The 21,322-nt window shown below is 46.4% G+C and overlaps 1 protein-coding gene across 16 annotated transcripts; it reads right to left on the bottom strand.

Moving 5' to 3' along the window:
• Positions 1-20: 20 nt before the first annotated feature.
• DCUN1D2 (defective in cullin neddylation 1 domain containing 2) lies at positions 21-21,302 on the bottom strand. 16 transcript variants are annotated; one of them, XR_003434610.1, is made up of 5 exons: positions 21,065-21,222; positions 12,696-15,459; positions 12,219-12,281; positions 2,965-3,047; positions 21-1,771 (listed from the first exon to the last, which is right to left on the bottom strand). XR_003434610.1 is itself a non-coding variant. In XM_027115775.1 (5 exons), the coding sequence occupies exons 1-5, from the start codon at positions 19,681-19,683 to the stop codon at positions 780-782; spliced, it is 723 nt and encodes a 240-aa protein (XP_026971576.1). In that variant the 5' UTR covers positions 19,684-21,048; the 3' UTR covers positions 21-779. The 16 variants fall into 16 exon arrangements, 10 of the variants coding, with proteins under 10 accessions (XP_026971576.1, XP_026971574.1, XP_026971572.1 ...); XM_027115775.1 differs by lacking the exons at positions 12,219-12,281; positions 21,065-21,222 and adding an exon at positions 19,414-21,048 and having other exon boundaries at positions 21-844; positions 1,675-1,771; positions 15,252-15,459; XR_003434611.1 differs by lacking the exon at positions 21-1,771 and adding an exon at positions 1,778-2,864.
• Between the last annotated feature and the right edge of the window lie 20 nt (positions 21,303-21,322).

Here is a 21,322-nt window from a genome sequence, read left to right as displayed (position 1 = left end):
TCTTCCCGGACCAAGGCACGAACCCGCGTCCCCTGCATCGGCAGGCGGACTCTCAACCACTGCGCCACCAGGGAAGCCCCAAAATACATTTTTTTTAAAAGCATACTTTATGACGCTCTTAGGAAGCTCAGCTGCCGTTATCAGAAGTAAAGCAGACCCACTGACTTGCAGGCAATTTAAAAGAACACTTTTCTGGAATCACGATGACATCATCGCTGTGCAAACTGCAACGGTGCGTTAACCTGTAAAATGATTCCCAGATGAGCATCCAGAGAAAAGTGAAATGAAAATAGAGCTGATAAATCTAGACACTTGATGATTCAAAAAATATAAATCTTAACCCTGGCACCAAGTTCAAAACCGCCAGCATCCACGACACGCGTCCCCTTTAGGGCACGTTTCCAGCAGCCTGACTTGTAGTTCCTCGGGGTGGTTACGGACAATTGAGCGAGTGTGGTGAGCACAGCCTCGCTTTGGGTCATGATCAACAGCCACCCTGCAGCCTGCAGACAGGCCCCAGCTCCTCCGTAAACGCAGAAATCATGCGGAGGTCTCTTATGATTGGGTCTCTGGGCGCCCCAGCAGCGAGCTCAGAGGGTCTCCGTGCGGCGTCCACAGTCAGCGGCGTCTTCTCTAAGCAGCAGGAGAGGGTCTCCAGTCTCACGACTGGTCAGGATGACTTCCAAAATGGGCAATGGGCATGGCTGGCCAGTGTCTCCCGCAGGACAGCTCCCTTTTCACCTTAGTCCATCTCGATTTTCTGCCTAGAGAGGGCTGCCTTAACCACCCGTGACCACTGGCCGTGCACATTCTACGAAATCATCTGTAAGAACAGGCCCCACTCCTGAAGGAGAGCAAATAGATTTTTTAAAAAAATCAACGATTTAGAGCAATATTTTTACATTCAAAGCATTTTTTCACAATCCAACTTTTATATTTCAAGAACTCAAATGATTTTAACTTTCTATAGCCTGTGCTCCACTTGAAGAATCGGCTAAAGTGACCCTCTTCTGCTCTAGCCAGACCAGGGTTGGCAAGCGCTGGTGTGCTTGTGTGGAGCCGGCCCTGTGAGGACCGCCCACCCTTGACCCCGCCGGGAATGTGCACAGTCACCTCCTGGCCGGGCAGAGGGAGCCGACGGTGGGCGGGGCCGGGGGGGTGGGCATCCTTCTCTAACGGGGCAGCGCCCACAGCTCAGCAGGCAGGCAAACGCTCCCCAAGTCCTGAAATGTTTGGGGTGGGGGCCGCAGCAGGCGTGGTCGTGCTCAGGTGAGCAAATGGAGGCTGCGGTCTTCCGTGAGCTTCGGCCGTGAGACGGAACAGCTGCTGCAGCCACACGCGGGGCAGCGGGCCCCAGTGACTGTCCTGCTTGAGGTCTGCCTCAGGGCCTCTGCACGTCCACTCTGAAATGGCTTAGCTCGGACAACTGTCTTCCTGACTTTACCTAAATATGAAGCTGTATTTTCTTTTGTGTGATTTACAAGACATAATAAAGTGACTACTAGTCACTATGATCACCACCCCCGTCTCCGGACGGGGTCGGGCCAGGAGTCAGCAGGTGCTGTCCGCCCCGGGGCCTGCGCTGCCATCACTGACCCGTGGTCCGGGGGCAGAGACATGCGCACCCACGTCAGTGCCTCTGGCCATCGCCTGAGTTCCGACTACTTCTCGTACCTTCTTCATCATAGCTGGACATGTCATCTGCAATCATATTTACAAAATCTAGCAGAAGGTTCCAAGTGTTTCTTGGGATTGATCTTTTGTGATGCTTCTAATACACAAGAGAAAAAACCCACCAGACTTACGGTACAGACTTAGCTCTCAGGTGTTCTACTGGCCTGGTTATCTCAGAACAGAATTTGATAAGGAATAAGTACCGGAACAATATTGTCAAAAGTTAAAATAATAATAGCGCTTTGGGTAAACACTGAGAGCTACATAATGCCAATGTGCAGATGTAGAAAGCAGACTTATTTAAACACAAATTAAAACTTTAAAAATACAAAAATTATAAACTTATTTCAAATCAAGAGGCAGCACTTTTAATCTCTTCACCTAAGCCCCAAACCAATTCAGAAACAGGGCGGGCAAGTAGCATTTTGATACATTTATTTTCCTAAATACCAGGGAGTTCTTTGAAGTGGTATGGGACACTTTTCCGGAAATGCCTCGGTAGTTCCTCGGTACTTCAGGTGCAGCGAACACGTGCAGGATACCCGCCCGCAGCTCAAGGGGCAGTCCCGGCCCCGGCCCGGCCTCCCCTTTATCTCCCAGAGGCTCCCAGCTCATGAGGCAGCAGGTGCCACTGTGGGCCCATCTGCACACGTCACAGGCACACGGTTCACAGACGGCTCGCCAGCTCGTCTCACACCTCAGAACACGCGCGTGACCAGCACAGTGTGCTCTTCTGCACCTGCCGTCCCACGTGAGCCCTGTGTCCCTCTGCCGCGTGGCGTTCTGGGGTCCTTCCCAGGCTGCTCCAGGAGGGCTTTCCCACACAGCCCCCACCCCGCCACCCGGTGGAAGGGCTGCTCCTCGCACGCAGGGGGGCCTGAGCAGGACAGCACGGCCACCGCCCGAGGTCAGGGCGGCCCGCACCCTGCACGCTCCCCGCAGCCGCAGCCGAGACCCCGGCCCGAAGGACCCGCACCCCCGGGGCCAGCTGAGCCCCCACTCCTCCCGAGCGATGCACAGGACATCCGGGGTGGCCCCAGCCTGTGAACACAGCTGGTGGGGGGGCCCGCTGGTGGGCAGTCCAGAGGACGCGGCCTCGGAGCAGCCGGGGCAGAGCCCCTGGGCGCCGCTTTCAGCTGGTGGCAGAGCGTGGCCGCGGGTCTGCTGCTTGGTGACTTCTGCGCGAGGCCCTGGCCCCACAGTGCCCGCGGTCAGGCCCTCAGTTAGTACGGAGGCCACCGCACCCACTGAGCCCTCCCGTGGGGCCCCGGCAAGCAGGAAGCCACTTACCAACAAAAGGATGTTCCAAAGATCTAAAAACTTAAGCCTTCCGGAGAATACCAAATTCCAATACGCGACGGCCATTTCTAAGTCTGGCGAAAAAAGGGAAAGAGCAGTTAGTGAATCCCAGTTTCTTTTTCCGCTGCACAGTGACCACTTCTCAGCGCGCTGGTGTTCACTTACTCAATAACCATCAGCAACCTCACCTAGAAGTGACACGAGGGCTAATGCGTTCAGAAGTGTTCCTGAAGTTGTGTGTAATCTAATTTTGTAACTCCGGGGAAATGTCTTTTAAAAAGGATTTGTTGCGAATTCCCTGGCGGTCCAGTGGTTAGGACTTGACACTTTCACTGCGGTGGCCCAGGTTCAATCCCTGATCAGGGAGCTAAGATCCCGCAAGCCACGCAGCACAGCCAAAAAAAAAAAAAAAAAGGGTTTGTGTACTATGTTATTTGGACATGTAAATAAGTATCCCCTAATTAAACCATTTCAAAGACTCTCATTTTCTTATGTATTGGGCTTTCTTGAAAGCTGAACCGACCTGGATACTATTAACACATATCATTTATTTTTAAAAATAGCCCAATGCACTTTCTAAGTGATGAACTACAAGTTAAAAACTCATTTAGAAAGGAAGGGACACAGTGCTTTCCAAATAGACCTGCCTTGCCACTTAAGAACTAAAACAGAATCTGATTCAAAAGTCGATCATATAAGTACTATAAAGACTTGGAACTTCTTGGGACTTCCCTGGTGGCGCAGTGGTTAAGAATCTGCCTGCCAATGCAGGGGACACGGGTTCGAGCCCTGGTCCGGGAAGATCCCACGTGCCTTGGACCAACTAAGCCCGTGCACCACAACTACTGAGCCTGTGCTCTAGAGTCCACGAGCCACAACTACCAAGCCCACATGTCACAACTACTGAAGCCTGCATTCCGGGAGCCCGTGCTCCACAACAAGAGAAGCCACCTGATGAGAAGCCCACGCACCACAATGAAGAGTAGCCCCCACTCGCCACAACTAGAGAAAGCCCGTGTGCAGCAATGAAGACCCAACGCAGCCAAAAGTAAATAAATAAATTTATTTAAAAAACCCAACAAGCTTAAAAAAAAAAAGACTTGGAATTTAAAGTCAAGACAATTAAGCATGTTTATTTGGTCACTAGTCAAAGTCAACGTCCTCAGTTTTCATTTTTCCTTGGCTGGAAGGTAGCGATGATCTCACAACTTCTATACAGACCGACACTGTGGGGCTCGATCATAAGATGGTGTCTTAATGCCACATGAACGCGACGCTGTGGGGCTCGATCATAAGATGGTGTCTTAATGCCACATGAACGCCGTTTCAGGGCTGCAGTAGAGGATGCTCCCCGACCCACCGTGCTTGGAATACAGACTCATTCTCTGCTCACTGCAAGGTTAGTACTGATTTCTTTCTATATGATTGATACACAAGTACGTCAAGGGGCTGAGAAGGTTACTTCCTAAAGCTGACAGCATTTAACCATGTCGGCGAGCACTCATCACTGTCGGATGACCGAACAGTCATACTGCAATAATGCTTACGGGTGCACACCAGTTAGATTAATGTGAAAAGCTGATGAGTAAACATTTAAGGTAACAAATTCCTTTAAATGCAAAATACTCAGCTAATCACTTTTCAGATTTTTACCTAAATCTGGTTTGGTCCCACCTGGACAAAAAACTATTAAAGCTGGAGCTCTGGCCTGAGCTTTCCAGGGTCAATCATTAACACTGGATGAGCAAAAGAATCTATGAGTAGCAGCCAACTTTAAATAAAATGCCTCTGTTCCCTGTGTGTTTAAAGTGCATGAGATGTTCTCAGTCTGAAATAACCTGGAGTCTTAATCAGAAAGAAAGCAATGGTCAGGAAATTGCAGGAGCTGGTAGACGGGAAGGCTGGCTGGACCTTACCTACGGGGCCCTCGGCATTTACGCCTAGATGATTAGTCCCGTCCTGCTAAGTCTGCATCCTTATCACTTAGGAAATCTATACTCAACGCATCTTAATGATGAAAAGTGTCACACTGAGAAATGGAGGTAAACCTGGGGAAGAAAGAAAAATAAGATTTTTGGCAGATATTAAATCTAGTTACTTTTAGGTTCGTTTGGTCCTAGAAACCCTTCTTATAAAGTTCCCGATTTGTATGTTTGCAAACCACACAACTAAAGTAGAAGTGTGCATTTTCAGAGACCTAGCATCACTTACATAAACACGCCGAGTGCTGTCCTGATGGACTTGGCCATTTGCAGAATAACAACAACAAAACTCAAAATTACAGAACTTGAGAGCTGAAATCAAGAATAAAAGCTACTCCAGTGACCATAAAAGGAACCTTCCCAGCACCTGTATTCTTTCCAATAACCTCTTAAAATCCTACCTCCCGAGTAAGAAAATGTTTAGAAGGTACTCCCTTTAGAATTAGATCATAAAGATGTTCCTTCTGTCAAAAAAGGGTCTTTGGGCCAATGTAAAAATTAGCTAATAATCATGAAACTTTACTTCCTCAAAAATTATGATTTTTCAAAGCCAACTGATTCCAGACTCTAGCCGGTATAAAACCATGCTAAGCTTCTTACCTCAAAACACGGAGTCAAGGAGCCTTAATTATCTCCTCTTTTAGCCTATCAGTTAAGCACAGGCTAAGGAATCATCACACACAAAACCATACAGCACATGCACATCTTAACACACACATAAGCAGACACAGGAACCTGAAGGAAAGGAAGGGTTCATCTGTGGGTTTTTTTTGATTACCCCTTTCCACTGCTGTCCATGCTTTTTCTAGGAATTATAGGAACACTTGTATCAATCTCTTTAATTTATATTTAACCCTTCAGAGGACAGACCATGTAATATACTTTGGAAATTGTAAAATCAATTGTTCCATTTGGGGTCCGCAGCCATAAAATTCCTCATCTTGCTCTATTTTTGTTAAAAAAGCCCTCAGAAAACCTTATAAAATAAAATGTATGTGAAATGTTCAGGTATCCAACCATTTTATATTCCTTCAGTTAGTCTCACGAAGCAAAGAAACAAAATCAGTAACTGCTCTAATTCTCTAGTGAATGATTTTTTAAAATAAATTTATTTATTTATTTATTTTTGGCTGCGTTGGGTCTTCATTGCTGCATGCGGGCTTTTCTCTAGTTGCAGTGAGTGGGGACTAATCTTTGCTGCGGTGCGTGGGCTTCTCATTGCGGTGGCTTTTCTTGCTGCGGAGCGTGGGCTCTAGGCACGCGGGCTTCAGTAGTTGTGGCTCGCGGGCTCTAGAGCGCAGGCTTGGTAGATGTGGCGCACGGGCTTGGTTGCTCCATGGCATGTGGGATCTTCCTGGACCAGGGCTCGAACCCGTGTCCTCTAGCTTTGGCAGGAGGATTCTTAACCAGTGCGCCACCAGGGAAGTCCCTAGTGAATGATTTTTTATAAACATGTTATTTAAGTGTCTATAGGCATAAAAATAAATAAGACAATGATTTTTTTCTCAGTAAAGGAATTACAGGATAAACTATAAATTTCACCTTTTGTGCTGCCTCACGCTACAGCAGATCTATTTAAAATAGAGGCTAAACGTACTAGGCTCCGTATTGCCAAAGTGTTTCAAAATGCTCCGCACCCTCATACTGAATTTCTTTGAAATTATTCATGCAGAAAGAAAGTAAATTTTTAAACTTTCAATTAGGTAATGAATTGAGACTGTCATGCAGCACTCCACCGTATTCATATTTTATAACTTCTATGCGCTGCTGACGGTAAATGTTTGGGCTGTTCCTTGTTTTCTGGTCACAAAGAATGTTGTTAAATGGTTTCTGGACATGTATCCCGGCACACAAGTGAATGTGTTGCGGCAGACACCCACCCATGATTTCATGAGTCTTGTTAAACAGTTCTCCAAGCTGACTGCCCACCAGCGCCGTCCTGGAGCTGTCCTGGAAGAGTGAGCTGTGTATTCTCATGTGCACACTGCCATGAATGAGGCTGAGCACCTGCCTGTATTTTCACTGGCCATATGGAATGCACCTTTCGTGAAGGCCTTGGTCAGGTCTCTTGCCCATTCTCAGTTAGGTTATCTTTTTCTTGTTGTTCTGTGGGAATTCTCTATGTATCAGGGACACAGGCCTTTGTCAGTTGAGTATCTCATGGCTCCCACCCCTCACGTGGAAGCCTCTTCACTTCTCGATGCTGTTTCTTGGTCAGAAGTTCTTATTTTAGCGTAGCACACTCTACAGTCTTCTCTACAGTGATTTTTCATGCGTTTTACAACCTGTCCTACTGCGTGGCCATAAGGATATTCTCCTCCATTATTTTCTAAAGGTTTCTGCCTTCGGCCTTTCACACTGAGATCTACAACCCACCTGAACTGACTTTCATGTACGGTGTGAGGCAGAGATCAAGATGCATTTTTTTCCATACGACCAGACCATTCTCCCAGGACCATCTGCTGAAAAGCTGTCCCTTCTCCGCTTCTCCAAAGGGCCACCTTTACCATAAGTCAAGTGTTCCTGTAAACACGGATTTGTTTCTGGGCTCTCCATTCTGCTCCACGGGCCTATTCATCTAACCTGGCCCCCAATGTCATGTACTCTTAATTACTGTAGCTTGAAAAGTCCCATGTTATGCTCTGAGATAATATCCACCCCCTCACTTTTCTGTTACTGTGATCAATTACATTGATCTACTTTGTAATGTTAAAAAAATCTCGCATTCCTGGACTACAACAAACGTCATGACAAATTAGCCTGGTGTTTTGGTTGATTTGTTTTGGGGGCTTAATTTATTTTGCTGAAAATTTGTTTAGGATTTTTGGATCTTATGTTCATCATAAGCATCTTTTGATTCTTATGACTGGGAGTGGCCTATAATTTTCCATTCTCAAAATGTCCTCTCTAGGCCTTATTATCTAGGTTGTGCTGGCCTCAAAACATATTGCGGAGTGTTTCTTCCTGTACTATTCTCTGGAAGAGGTGGTGTGAAATTGGTGCTATTCTCTTTATTAAAACCTTGGTAGGATGTGCCAGTGAACCAATTCTGGCCAAGAGTTTTCTCTTTGAAAAGATTTTAAATTATGGGTTTAGACTCTGTAAGAGTTATGGAACTATTTCTTCATGTGCCCATTTCAGTAAGTTGTCATTTTTAAAAGAACATCTCTATTTCATTCAGGTTTTCAAATTTACTAACATAAAGTTGTTCATAATACTCTCATCCTTTAATCTGTAGGGTCTATAGTGATGTCCCCCTTTCACTCTATATTGGTTATTTGTTATTCATTACTTTGTAAGTGTTCACATAACAAGCTTTTGGCTTTACAAATCCTTTCTACTTACAACTTTTAAAAAATTTCATGAAATGACTGCCTGTTTAAAAAAATTAATTCCTTCCGTCAACACTCTACCTTCCTGCTCTTTTCTCTACTTAAGATGGATGCTTTCCTTACTGATTTTCAACTTTTCTTTCTAAAATATGCATTTAAGAAGCTGAATCCTGCAAGTTTTCATATGCAGTGTTTTATCATTCAAAATACTTTCTAATTTCCACTGTAACTTTTCTCAACCCAAGGGTTATTCAGAGGTGTAATATCCACACTTATTTCAATCTATCTTTTTGTTATATTCCTCGTTTAATTCTATTGTGGTCAGAAAACATGCTCTGTATCATTTCAAGTCTTTGAAATTTGTTCAACTTACTTTACGGCCCAGTTTATGGTCAATGTTTATAAATGTTCTATGTCTTTTTGAAAAGAATATGTATTCTTCAACATCAAGGGCAAAGTTCTATCTCCTTTTCCAAATCTTCTATTTCCTTACTGATTTTTCATCTACTTATTCTACCAGTTGGTAAGATGTGAGAATTCCCCACTTTGCTTGGAGTTTGTCTCTTTCTCTTTAGAGTGTTAACTTCTGCTTTAAATAAACTATTACCCTCTTGGTGAAATAAAACTTTTATCATTAAGAAATGTCCTTCAGATTCCCCCTCCCTCCCTCCCTTCCTCTCCTGCTTCTCCTTCTTTCCTCCATCCCTCCCTCCTTCCTTCTTTCCCTCCCTCCTCGCTTCCTTCCCTCCTTCCTTCCTGTCCTTCCTCCTTCCTTCCTTCCTTCCCCCTCTCCTCTGCTCTTTAATTCATTAACACATAACTTTCTCCTCCTTGTTGTCTCCTCCATGTATATACTGGTTGGTTCCTCTTTGTCAAAATGTCTCTAGTTGAGACATGATGTGAGGTCTTCTGGAAATGTGATACCCGTTGCTAAATACCATCCTGCACTGCCTGCCTAGGGCTGGAGTTGGGGGAACTGAGAACTCAGGGGATGTGCATCCACAGCTGAAAATGACCAGGAACACAGAATTCCAGGGCCTTAAGAAGGTGGAAGCAGACCCACCCTGGAATAGAAGATTAATTGTGCATAAAACCATGGAGATGATGCTGACCAGACCATTGCAGGACCAGTCTGAGATGATTATTGGAGCTGACTGTGCTGTTCTGCATGTAGCCCCCCCTCCCAGCCTGTATACACCTGAGACTCCCTTTTAAAATCTTTGTTCCCTAACCAGCAACTTGGAGATGGTCTGAGGACACTAGTCCACCATCTTCCCAGGTTGCTGGCTTCCTGAATAAAGCACCTTTTATTTTTTCAAAAAAAAAAAAAAAGAAAGAAAAGGATATGCCCTTCATTATCTCTAGAATTACTATTTGCTTCAAAGTTTGTTTTAATATTAACAGCCACGTCAGCCTTTTTTTGGTTAATGTTTGCATAATGTAACAGCTTCTGTCCTTCAAATTGTTCTGTGCCCTTATGTCTTAGTTGTATCTACTGTAGACAGTACACATGGTAGTTGACTTTTTAAAAAAATTTTTTAAATTTTATTTATTTATTTTTGGCTGCATTGGGTTTTCGTTGCTGCGCGTGGGCTTTCTCTAGTTGCAGCAAGCAGGGGCTACTATTCGTTTCGGTGTGCAGGCTTCTCATTGCGGTGGCTTCTATTGTTGCGGAGCACGGGCTCTAGGCATGTGGGCTTCAGTAGTTGTGGCACGTGGGCTTCAGTAGTTGTGGCTCGCGGGCTCTAGAGCGCAGGCTCAGTAGTTGTGGTGCACGGGCTTAGTTGCTCCGAGGCATGTGGGATCTTCCCGGACCAGGGATCAAATCCATGTCCCCTGCATTGGCAGGCAGATTCCTATCCACTGCACCACCAGGGAAGCCCCACGGTAGTTGATTTTAAACAATCCATCTAACATTTAAGTCACTTACACTTAATATAATTATGTAAATGCTGACATTTTCAGGCTTAAATCCTCCATTTTATCATGTGTTATTTGTCCTGCCATAAACTAATTTTCCTTGTGTGCTTTTTTTTTTTCTTGGATTCTTTTGGATTGAATTTTAAAATAACTTTACTCCTTGCTCTCTTATTTAGGAATTATATATAAATTATAATTCTCCTACTGTTTTTATAGTCATTATAACATATACAGAGAGCGAACAAATATTTTCCCACTGTTTTACCCTTTTCATTCTCCTAAAAGCATCTTTTGATAAGCAGAAGTTTTTAACTTTGATGGAGTCCGCTTTATCAACTTTTTCCTTATGGCTAGCGCATTTTATGTCTTCCCTGAAAAAGTGTTGCTTGACCCAAGGTTACAAAGATAGTCTCTTAATGTTTTGTCTCAAACTTTATGGTTGTCAGTATCTTGTACAGGTCTACAATCTAGCCCCAGTTAATTTTTATATATGGTGTGAAAGAGGGACCGAGGTTAAATTTTTTCACCTTTACCCAGTTGCTTTGGCATCATTTGTTGACAAGGCTCTTTTTCCCCCACTGAAATAATAAAGGCTGACTAACAATCTTGCAGTAGATGAACAGAGTAGTAAGACTCCACTAATTCGCTTCAAGACTTACTCTAAGGCTACAGCAATTGAGAATGCGTGGTGTTGGGTTAAAGACGGATCAAAAGACCCACGGAATGCAAGAGGGAAGAGCCGCACAGGCAGCGCTCTGTGTTAAAGATGCCAAGGTGTTTCATAAAGTTCACTCAGTTTACCTGAGAATCCTGCAGCCCCAGGAAAGGATGTGGAATTAACTGTTAAAGGCAGGTGTTCTAACCAGTCAGGAGTTAGCAGGCAGGAAAGCATGTGGAGAAATCACAGCAGAGCAGACACGAAAGCCAAAGCGTTCCTAGAGGTTAGTGCTGTTCAGACTAGAAGCAAAGCCCTTCACATCTCTAAAAACAAGGTTATCTCCACAATATAGCTCACTAATACATTCATAATACTTTTGTTTAATATTTTGAAAAATAGTTTCACCTTTAACTGCTCCTTGCGGTGTAGAGAGAGAGCAGTCCACCAACCATCATTAACTTGTAAGCTAAAGTTATGTTCTGTGTACTCCAGGTAAGAGGGCGTGAGATGATCTAAAACATTTTGGGAAGATTCACTCTCAAAATCTTTAAAATATACTTTTTAAGTTATGATACTTTATAGGATAATAGGAATTTAAAAATTTTACTTGTGGGCTTCCCTGGTGGTGCAGTGGTTGAGAGTCCGCCTGCCGATGCAGGGGACGCGGGTTCGTGCCCTGGTCCGGGAGGATCCCACATGCCGCGGAGCGCCTGGGCCCGTGAGCCATGGCCGCTGAGCCTGCGCGTCCGGAGCCTGTGCTCTGCGACGGGAGAGGCCACAGCAGTGAGAGGCCCGCCTACTGCCAAAAAAATTTTTACTTGTACAGCATATTTCTAGACAACGTCTAAGAAATGCCATCAACCGTCTCTATAAGAAGCACTTCTTTCCAAAATGTCCCATTTTGGGGAGACTTTAACAGGCGGGACAACCTGTAGTCCAATGCCAAGGGAACGCTTCTTTAAGAGGTCTTTCCTATTCTAAAACTACTGGTAACTCATCTAGGCTTTCCTAGGTGAAAAGAACACGGAACACATATGCTGTTACAAATTGTTACAATGATACCTTTCGTTTGGTTGGTTTTATTCAATACCAGGAATGTGGTGAGATATTAGAAATAAAGTCTCATAGAGTTGAACGTCACAACAGACACATGGGTTCAGTGAAAACAAGCACGCTGTCAGCACAGCCTCACAACATGTTTACCTAAGGCCTTTGAGCTCCTTCCAGGGCTAAAAATAAGTGAGTTTAGGTTGTCAACACTGAGCTATCAGAGTAGCAGCAAGTCAGCTTTTACACACCTCCTGAAACAGTAATAAGCTCAGTGATTAGAAGAGTTTATGTACTTTCATTTACCTCTCCGACTCATCCAGCAAGTCAGAAACACGTTACGGTATGGATGAAGCTTTTATCCCAACCCTGTAGGTAGAACAGGGAGGTGTTACAAGCAAAAAGACAGAATGACATTTTATTAATGCTTAATACAGCAACACAACAAATTATACATGGAGCACACAGTATTATGAGATAAATTAAATGGCTGAAAACAAACCAGCAAAAACACCTGGATGTCTACCGTCAATTCAAAACTGGAAGGAAAAAAATTAAAAGGAGAAAGTGTTACAAAAGAAATTAATCTGAATAAAAACACTGAACAAAACTTTAACTGGAATTTAAAAGAAAACCAAAGGTTTAATAGTACAAATGCATAAGAAATTTGTAAACTATTCAAAGGACATAAATTGATATGTAGTTTACAGGTTGCTGAAACATAATTAATGTTGAAAGTACTTTCCTTTCTGAAAAAGTTTAAACTGAGACCAATTTACTTACCCAAGCTCTGTCATGCCATCTACAAATTCTTTTTGCTAAATTCACATAGAGCCGTGGCCCTGAATTTCCACACTATACCCAAAACGGTGATACTAGGCTTAAATCTAGGCTTAAATCATCACAAAACTTCTGAATTCCATCAATTCCAATTTTATTTTCATCTTGTGGGTCTGTAGTTAAAGTTAAGGGGAAAACAAATTAAAAATTTGGATATTTTGAAAAGCATTACTAAAATGGGTGGTAAGAATCATACCTCTACTACATAGTTTTGGCAAGTGTGTTTCAAATACATCAATCAATGCACTGCAATTTTCTACCATATGTGAAAGACATAGCAATAAATAATGATTTATCCAGAAAATACTCTTTATTTTTAAAATCTAGGTTCCTGGGTTTTTGGGGTGGGGAAAATCATTGAAACTTCTTTGAAGACTTCATCATTAAGAAAAAATTAATTAATCTCCCTAAAGTAAAATAAAATTTCAAGTTTACAGAATTTTACCTTGCCCAAAGGCAAACTGCGACGAAAAACACTGTAAAGCATGCAAAATATTTTAAGTTTTTATCACCACCTTGTCAAAGCAAAAGAAAGATGTTTTTCTTTTAAAAGTGATTTCATTTGCTACAGTGCTAATACTACTGCACAATACTCATTCTTCAGTTGTTTAGTTTCTGCATCCACGTTTAACAGCTTAGAAATTCAGGCTCCCCCCCCCCCCCCCCCCCCCCCCCCCCCCGGCAATTTCTAGTTTAGACATAAAATTAAGGAACTTAGCATTTCTCCATGGGAAAATCAAACCGTGAAATCCATTAAAAGAATCAGCAAGGCCTCACCAAGCGAGGCCCTGTGACCTCAGCCTGTGTCTCCTAACCGGCATCACAATGACAGACCACCTGCTGCCGTAGAAGGTGGGAGAAGCAGGCCCGCGGCACCTTCCCGCAAAGGAAGGTTAAGTGCAACAAACTCTTCTTCCATCACACGAGATCGAACTCTTAAGTGCTCAACGCCACGTTTATATATACATATGTTGTTACCAAAGAAGAACTGCTGACCTACCTTAAATGAGCAAAATCACAGACCCTTCCAACTCTACGCTCCTGTGTCCGTGAGAACCTGCCGCCGTGGGCTCATAGGACAGAGGTTCCCACACACCTCCTGACTCAAGCCTGCGCTCCTAACACAACAGACCTTCAGGATAACAGAAAAATGGGTCTACGATGCCCTCACCTAATAACCGTCCTGATAAACTTCACATATAATAATTTAGAATGCTTTAAAGTAGTCTGGAAGCACTCATTCATTTGTATACATTGTGTAACAACAGTTGTTCTATTTGTCAATTGGCTTTGAACTATACATCTATGTTTAGGGGCCAAAATGACTGTACCATATGTCTACTTTAAATGACTAGAATTGCATGAATAAAATTAAATGATAAGGGATGAAGCTTAAAGACTAAAGATAATTTTCACATAAAAATATTTTTCCAAAGGCAGCTGCACATATCTGAATAACTTTTAGAATCTGCATAGCATATGACTTACAAAATTAGCTCAGTAATTAACTTAGCCAAAAAAATTTAAAGCACACTGAAAACAATGTTCATTTTTGGAGAACTACAACAAGTACAAATCTGTTTTTTAAACCACAGAACATGTTTCTGAACCAAGATTTTTTTTTTTAATGGAATGCAATTTTCAATTGATTTTTTGGATCTAGATAGACAGATTATACACAGTATTTTCAAAAGTGAAAAATGAAAATAATAAATAAAGAAGAACTTAAAGCCAAGGGAGTTACTCTGTTTGTGTTAATACTTGTTTAAATGAGGGATTTTATTTTTTAAGTTTTGGAAAGATAAGATTAACCTTAGAAACTGCTAGAAAAAAAAATCAGCTCTGGAATCGTTGCCGCCCCTCCCATTACAGCACAGACCTGACATTTGATGTGGAATCTAGAGCCTGCTGAGCAGCCTGGATCCGCACAGACTCATCACGCAGACTTATTTTTGCCGCATGACTGCATTTTGATAGGGAAAGCTCCATTCTAAGTGCCAATTTCAATGAAAATAACAACTGTCCCCAGCTGACAACACACAGGTTTTTTTGCCAAGAGTTTTTCCAGAAGCTTCTGCAGCTGGAGCTGTTCCAGGGCTCCAACACCAGCACACGGTGTTAAGGGCAGGATACCTGTACCCTCGCATCAGAATTACTCTTACGAGTCGGTATCGTTCTGGAATGGCCTTCTCACCACGTATTCCTGCCTACGTGCAAGCGCTGGGGAGAAGTACTGTCTTAACGAGCGTAGCCACCTGGCCTGGACACCAAGCCTCCGAGCAGTGACCGTGCGCAGCCGACCGTGGGCACACGAGCCTCCGCCCAGGCCACGTGCAGGAGGGCTCGCTGCTCATCAGTCCTCAGACTTTTGTGCAGCTGAACACCTGCACGGGAAGGGAATGCACGTCGGGGGCCCTGGGACGCAGCACGGAGACTCCAGCACAGCCACCCTGCTCCCTGGAGACGCACGCACTCGCCACTGCGCCGCTACCTTTGTACCAGTTATACAGCGGCTCCAGCGTCTTCCTGTCCACGGAGGTTCGCATGGAGTCCTTGTGGAACGAGGCCGGGTTCTGGAAGAAGCTGTCCGTGGCGTGTCCAGTTTCCACTCACTTTGGGCTGAGCACCGGATGACAGTTCTCTCACCAGCCTGAGTGAATGCCATGAGCTGGAGGACCTCGTCCTTCTGAGATGATTTAAGCTTATGCTGTGGGAAGCAAAAGAAGCAGGAAAGCCAATGAGGCCAGTCCAGAGAGCTGTTTCAGCTCTATCACTAACTCCTATATTGTAACTGGACTTAACTTTTCCTTGGGTGACCGGACTTCACTTCAGAATTACAGGAAGACAAAGCCTTGTTTTCCATCAGTTAAAAAGACTGCACAGCCTTCTGAAAATTCAAACGACAGCATCTACACAGTAACAAATATACAAAGTCTCATCTCCCCCGAATTAGAAGAATCAATGTTTTATACAAAATACATTTTGATCTCTATCTGGTTCACTTTGCAAGAAGTAGGATGTTAATTTTTTTCTAAGTCTCAGTGAAATCCCTCTTTATAACACATAGGTACCCTCTGGTGAAATGCGGCTAACCCGAGGCCTGACCACATCACCACAGCCCACCTGTGGGTCCTCCTTGGCTTCAATTAATTTCAGGCCCTAATGGCCAGGAGGAGGACCTCATGGTTGGAAACATCATTATTTTAAGTTTTTCTCTGTTTAAAATTAGCAGAACACTCATGAAAACAAACACACATAACAAAGAATTGTGTGAAAAATAACTTATACAAGTTCCAGAAGCAGGTGCAAAAAGCCTGCTATGGTTAAATGAAGATGATACTAATAATGAGAATGTCTGTGTACATGAGACAGAAATAAGACGGAAAGACAGGGCAGAGGCTGTCGGTAGGTAGTAAATAACAAAACCGCCATGTAACAGTACTATATATAGCATATAGTGAAACCGAATAGCATTTTCATGTTTCCAGGTATCGGATGGTTAAGGTTTTATTTATCTAAGGTAGCCTGATGAAAACAACAGCAGAAATGACAGTCATTCATTAATTTCTGTAAATCAAAACAGACTCTGTAGTCTACTGGGTGCTAATACTTTAAAAGACACTTTACACAATAATATGATAAGGGGAAAAGTTTTACTTAAAATGATTTATACTCAGTCTTGTTCAAAAAAAAGATGAGTTTATAGAAGCACACAGAATAAATTATAATTTACAGAAATATGTAACTGGGAAACAAACTGTAGATGAGGAAATCAAGCAGAGGAAATAAGGAAAAAGAAAGCCAGAGATAAGACACAGACACGCACCCCATATATATGAGTTGAAAGTGAGCTGAAAATTAGGCTCTGAGCTTCTCAGTGGCCAACGTAAAGAAGAAAAGAGGATTAGTTAGGAAAATCTATTTTCATAAGATTTAAAGACCCACCAGTGGCCCAGTGGCCCCTCCTGGAGCTGAGACTGGAAGGAATTGGAGACATGAAATGTCCCCTTTGTACCAGACCAGCTCCTCACCAAATGCCACCAGTGAACAGCAGAGCAAGCTTGCAACGCTTTTTGCTAAGGCCTCCCTCAGTGCCTGCTGGTGCCAGAAGAGCAGGGGACAACTGAGCAGAAGTTACGCCACTGCAGTCCACACACACTGCTCTCCAAGTGTGGCTGGGGACACCGGGGGCCTAAGACCTTTCAGGGGTTCCACGGTCACAAGAGTATCTCCAAGTGCCTCCAGCCGTTACCCACTTTCTCACTCTCACTGGGGTATAGCAGAGGCTTCCAGAGGCTGCCTGACTGGCGACATCACAACAGACTGAACACAGAAGACTGGAGAACCTAACTTTGATTAAAGATGTTTGCAAAAATGTAATGTGAATATATAACGGGTTTACTATTGTTATTTTTAAACACAGATATTTTTAAACTTCCCATTTTAATTTCTAATATGGTAAATACCAATGGCTACAATCCCAATAATTTTTTAAAGTGTATAGGGGGGCTGGGACTTAGAAGTTTGAGAAACACTGATCTAGAGTAACCCAGGGAATTAATATTTTGGCTACTTAGAACAATGACTGTTGATCATTTGGGGTCCTGGGTCCCTTCTGGAATCTGATGACAGCATGGATCCTTTCTCCTGGAAAACGTATGCGGTACACACGTGGGCATATGGTTTGGCACAGAAATTCAGGGTTTTCATGGACCTTTTAGGACCATCCTGGCTTCTCAGAGGCTGGGGGAAGGTGGAACTCGGGCTAAGAACCCCGGAGCTAGGTCAGGACGTGCTGGTCTCTGCCGCAGTGAGAGCACCGCGCAGACAGGTGGGCGAACTGTGCTCCACGCGGCTGCATTTACAAACCCGCAGCTACCCAGCGACTGCAGCCTACAGTCCGGGTTCCAGGGGCACACATAGAGTGCATATTCTCTACCTTATTTCCTGAAATTGAGCCTTTGAGAAAAACCAAAGAGTTCAAGGTTCTGTTCTCTGGGAAGATTAAATTTTGCTCAGTGCGGTCAGATGCCAACGGCTTTGACAGTAAACTGACAAAAGACAATGCTGGCATCTTTGATGACACCGATGGCTTCCCCAAGGGAGGTGGGCAAAGCCAAGGCTTACCTCAGACACCTTAAGACAGTGACAGGTGTTCAACCCCAAAATGGTGCACCGTTCAGAAGACCCATGACATGTTCACTACGGAAACTGCGATCAATGCTAGATTTTAACATTCTGTCAGGCTTGTGAAGGCAGAATGCGGTACATACATACAATGAAATTCATGGAGTACTGATATATGCTACGATGTGGGTGGGCCTCGAAAACATCATGCTGAGCAAAGGAAGTCGGACACAAACGGTCACACGCTGTGAGGTTCCATTCGCGTGAAACGTGCAGCACAGGCAAGTCCTGAGACGGAGGGCGGGCGGTGTGGCCAGGGGCTGGGGGAGGGAGGCACTGCTGACAGGTGTGGGCCTTCCTTCGGGGGATGAAAGTGTTCTGGAACTAGACACAGGCAGCGGTAGCACAACGCGGTGAAGGTCCTACGCACCACTGGACTGTACACTTCGAAAGAGTTAACTTTATGTTACATGATTCCACCTCAAAAGAATCCACCTTAGCACCCTGAGACTCTCCAAGATGAGCCAACAGAGCAATGGTTGCTCAGGTGACAACCATGCAGTCGGCAGATCCCCGCCAAGGAGACGCCGCCCAGCATCTGGAGGACAGGACGAGGTCCCATCTCGAGGTCCCTCTCCTGACAGCAGCCTCCCGCAGCCCCTCCTAAACCGCGACCAAGCGGCCACACGACAGTATAACGGGGAGCGCTTTCCGGGAAGCCTAGGAGGAGGGAGGCAGGAGGAGCACGTGGCCCCAGGCCACCCAGAGCGCTCTGAATTGTCACCGCGTGAGTTACAAAGTGGGGGAAGTGCAGATGATCAATCTATTCCAGGTGGTAGGACCTGTCTATCCCAAGACAGATCCTACCCCCGGAACCGCGAAGTGGCACAAGGTGCCGGTTCTGCATGAGCGACCGCAGCCGTGGGTCCAAGCCGAGCCCAGAGCAGGTCTCTGGCCAGGATGAAAGGGGAGGGGATGGTCAGTAAGGTTCCAATGATTCAATGTTACCCCTACGGTGATTAGAACAGCAACCAAGAGCTAAATCTAAAGACTATGTGTGCTTCATGCCCAAAAGGGACAAAGAGCTGCAAGTTGCAATTTGTAAAAAAAGGGACCCATGGGCTTCCCTGGTGGCGCAGTGCTTGAGAGTCCGCCTGCCGATGCAGGGGACGCGGGTTCGTGCCCCGGTCCGGGAAGATCCCACATGCCGCGGAGCGGCTGGGCCCGTGAGCCATGGCCGCTGAGCCTGCGCGTCCGGAGCCTGTGCTCCCCAACGGGAGAGGCCACAGAAGAGAGAGACCCCCAGAAAAAAAAAAAAAAAAAAAAAAAAAAAAATCTGGACAATCCAGGAAAAACATCAGATAAATTCTCTACCTCTGGAAAAAGTCTCAAACATTTTAATTGTGACCTTGTAAAAAATCACCCATGTGATCTGGGCACCAAAACTGACCACATACAAAATGAAAATGTTATCCTTAAAATGCCCTTCCAGAGACACTGAATACAACAAAATCTCCTCTTAGGGTCAACTTACAAGGGGCTGCCAGGGCAACCACACTGACCCAGTTCGTGCCATCAGTTCAGTCGCCTTGACGGTTTCAGGTACAGCAGGCGGGGACGACCTTCTCGAGCCCTCACGTTCCTCTGACCGGCGCTTCTCCATCTGCTTTCTTGCCTGCTCTTCCCACCCAGAAGGTTGGTTCTCACGCCTCCCCTCTTCCTGGCACATTCCTCCAGGACCTTCTCTCTCCGGCCTGAAAGCCTCTCCCCGGCCTCCCACTACCACGAGGACAAAGGCTGCCATTCCTCCCTGTGACCAGATGAGTGCCCATCACAGCCTCCCGCCGCGGCTGCTCCCTGGCTCTCTGCGCTCCGCGGGGCCCTCTTCCCATTCCTGTCCCTCCCACCCCACACGTGCGCCGCGCACATCTGGCTGCCCCACTCCCACTCATTCTCGAGAGTTCAGCTCAGCTCACACCGTGCTGCCGCGGTCAAGCCTTCACTGGCTGGGCATCTGACACCCCACACCCCACCCTGCGGGTGCCTGGAACCGGTGCCTCTCCCTGGCACTTATCCCAGCTATAATAATGTAGCTGCGTGTTCAGTGCCCGTCTCTCCTGCTGGGACATCGTCTCCATCAGTACCAAACCCACGTCTGCTTGCTCAGCGTCGAAGCCCCGGCACCTTGCACACCACCTCGCTTGCACGCAGAAGCCACTGAATGTACTGAATGAACACTGAAACCCTTCAACTACCATGGTTTCCACGACGTTTCAAAGTAACTGTACGTTTCCAGAAAGCCCGCCCTCTCCTGGTCTCCAGATCTACGTCTCTAACCAACTAGATCCCGCTATCTCCCCCTCCTCACAGCATCATCTTTCCGTACAAACCTGCGCTTCCTTCTACAATCCCTAGTTTGGTCAATACCATGACCGTCTGCTCAGACGCCCCAGCCAGGCCTGCACAGCCCTTCCTCTCCTTTTCCTCCTTTTCTGAACGGCTCTGTGAAATTCCCCACCCTTCCCTCCTCTCATGCCCCTTGTTCCTACCGACAGTCTTCGTTCAAGTCTTCTCTTCTTACCGAGCTATTACCGCCGCTTCCTAGCTGGCCTCCCCGACCCGCAGTCCTGACCCCCTCCCATCCAAGTCCTGTTCTCCGGACAAAAGGCGATCGCTTCGCACACACCCCTCCTTCTCAAAGACCTTCCAGGCTCCCGCTCTCTCCTGGGAGACTCTGCCCTCCTCGGCGGGGAACACGAGACCCTGCTCGGGAGCCCTGCCATTCTCGACCCTGAAGTCCACGTTCCGGCCGCTCTGAACCACCGGCAAGGCTCAGGCGCGATCCGGTCCACCGCATCTCCCGGCAGGACGCCCGCCTGCCCGGAACGTCCTCCCTCCGGGGTCACCCGGCTGCTCGCGCTCCCGAGGAGGCAGTGCTCGGAGTCCCCGGCCCGCTCTGTGCCTCCGTCTCGTCAAGCAGCACCGCCGCACTTGGGTCACCGGTCCGGTCCCACCTGCGTGCTCCCCGCCGCGCTTAAGGACTCCGCGCCCGGCCCTGGGCCCCGACCTCCAGTCCCCGACCCACGACCTCCGACCCCAACCCTCGGCCCCAGCAGCGCCTCGCCGCCCCCCAGCCCCGGATGCCCGGGAGCAGCCGAGAGGAAGGCGAGCCGCGGGCCACCTACCATACTCCCCGCGCTCCCCAGCTTGTCGCCGGCCCTGGCCGTCTGCGCAGGCGCCCCGGCCCGGCCGCGCCATCCCCGTCCCTGTCCTCAGCCCCCGGGACACCCGCCCAGGGAGGCAGCAACAGGTCAGGCCGGGGCGGCGGGACTCCAATTCCCGGCGTGCACTGCGCCGCCCGGGGCCGCCGGGATGCAGGCCCCGCGGCGCCTCCGACTCCCGGCGTGCACCGCGCCGCCCTGGGGTGGACGGAACCCACACCC

The sequence above is a fragment of the Aethalodelphis obliquidens genome, unplaced genomic scaffold, assembly GCF_003676395.1.
Source record: "Aethalodelphis obliquidens isolate GAN/ISIS:26980383/991018 unplaced genomic scaffold, ASM367639v1 scaffold15, whole genome shotgun sequence".
NCBI classification, from domain to species: Eukaryota; Metazoa; Chordata; class Mammalia; order Artiodactyla; family Delphinidae; genus Aethalodelphis; species Aethalodelphis obliquidens.
This window is presented reverse-complemented; position numbering and strand designations above follow the sequence as displayed.

Excerpts from the sequence above, each read along its gene's own strand:
- DCUN1D2 (XM_027115766.1), bottom strand. The coding sequence starts at position 19,683 with ATGGCAGCCTTTGTCCTCGTGGTAGTGGGAGGCCGGGGAGAGGCTTTC. Across the intron at positions 15,460-19,413 it reads GGTTGCCCTGGCAGCCCCTT|CATAAGCTTAAATCATCTCA; the intron begins GTAAGTTGACCC and ends TGCTTCCCACAG. Across the intron at positions 3,048-15,251 it reads CTGGAGCCGCTGTATAACTG|ACTTAGAAATGGCCGTCGCG; the intron begins GTACAAAGGTAG and ends TTTTTTCGCCAG.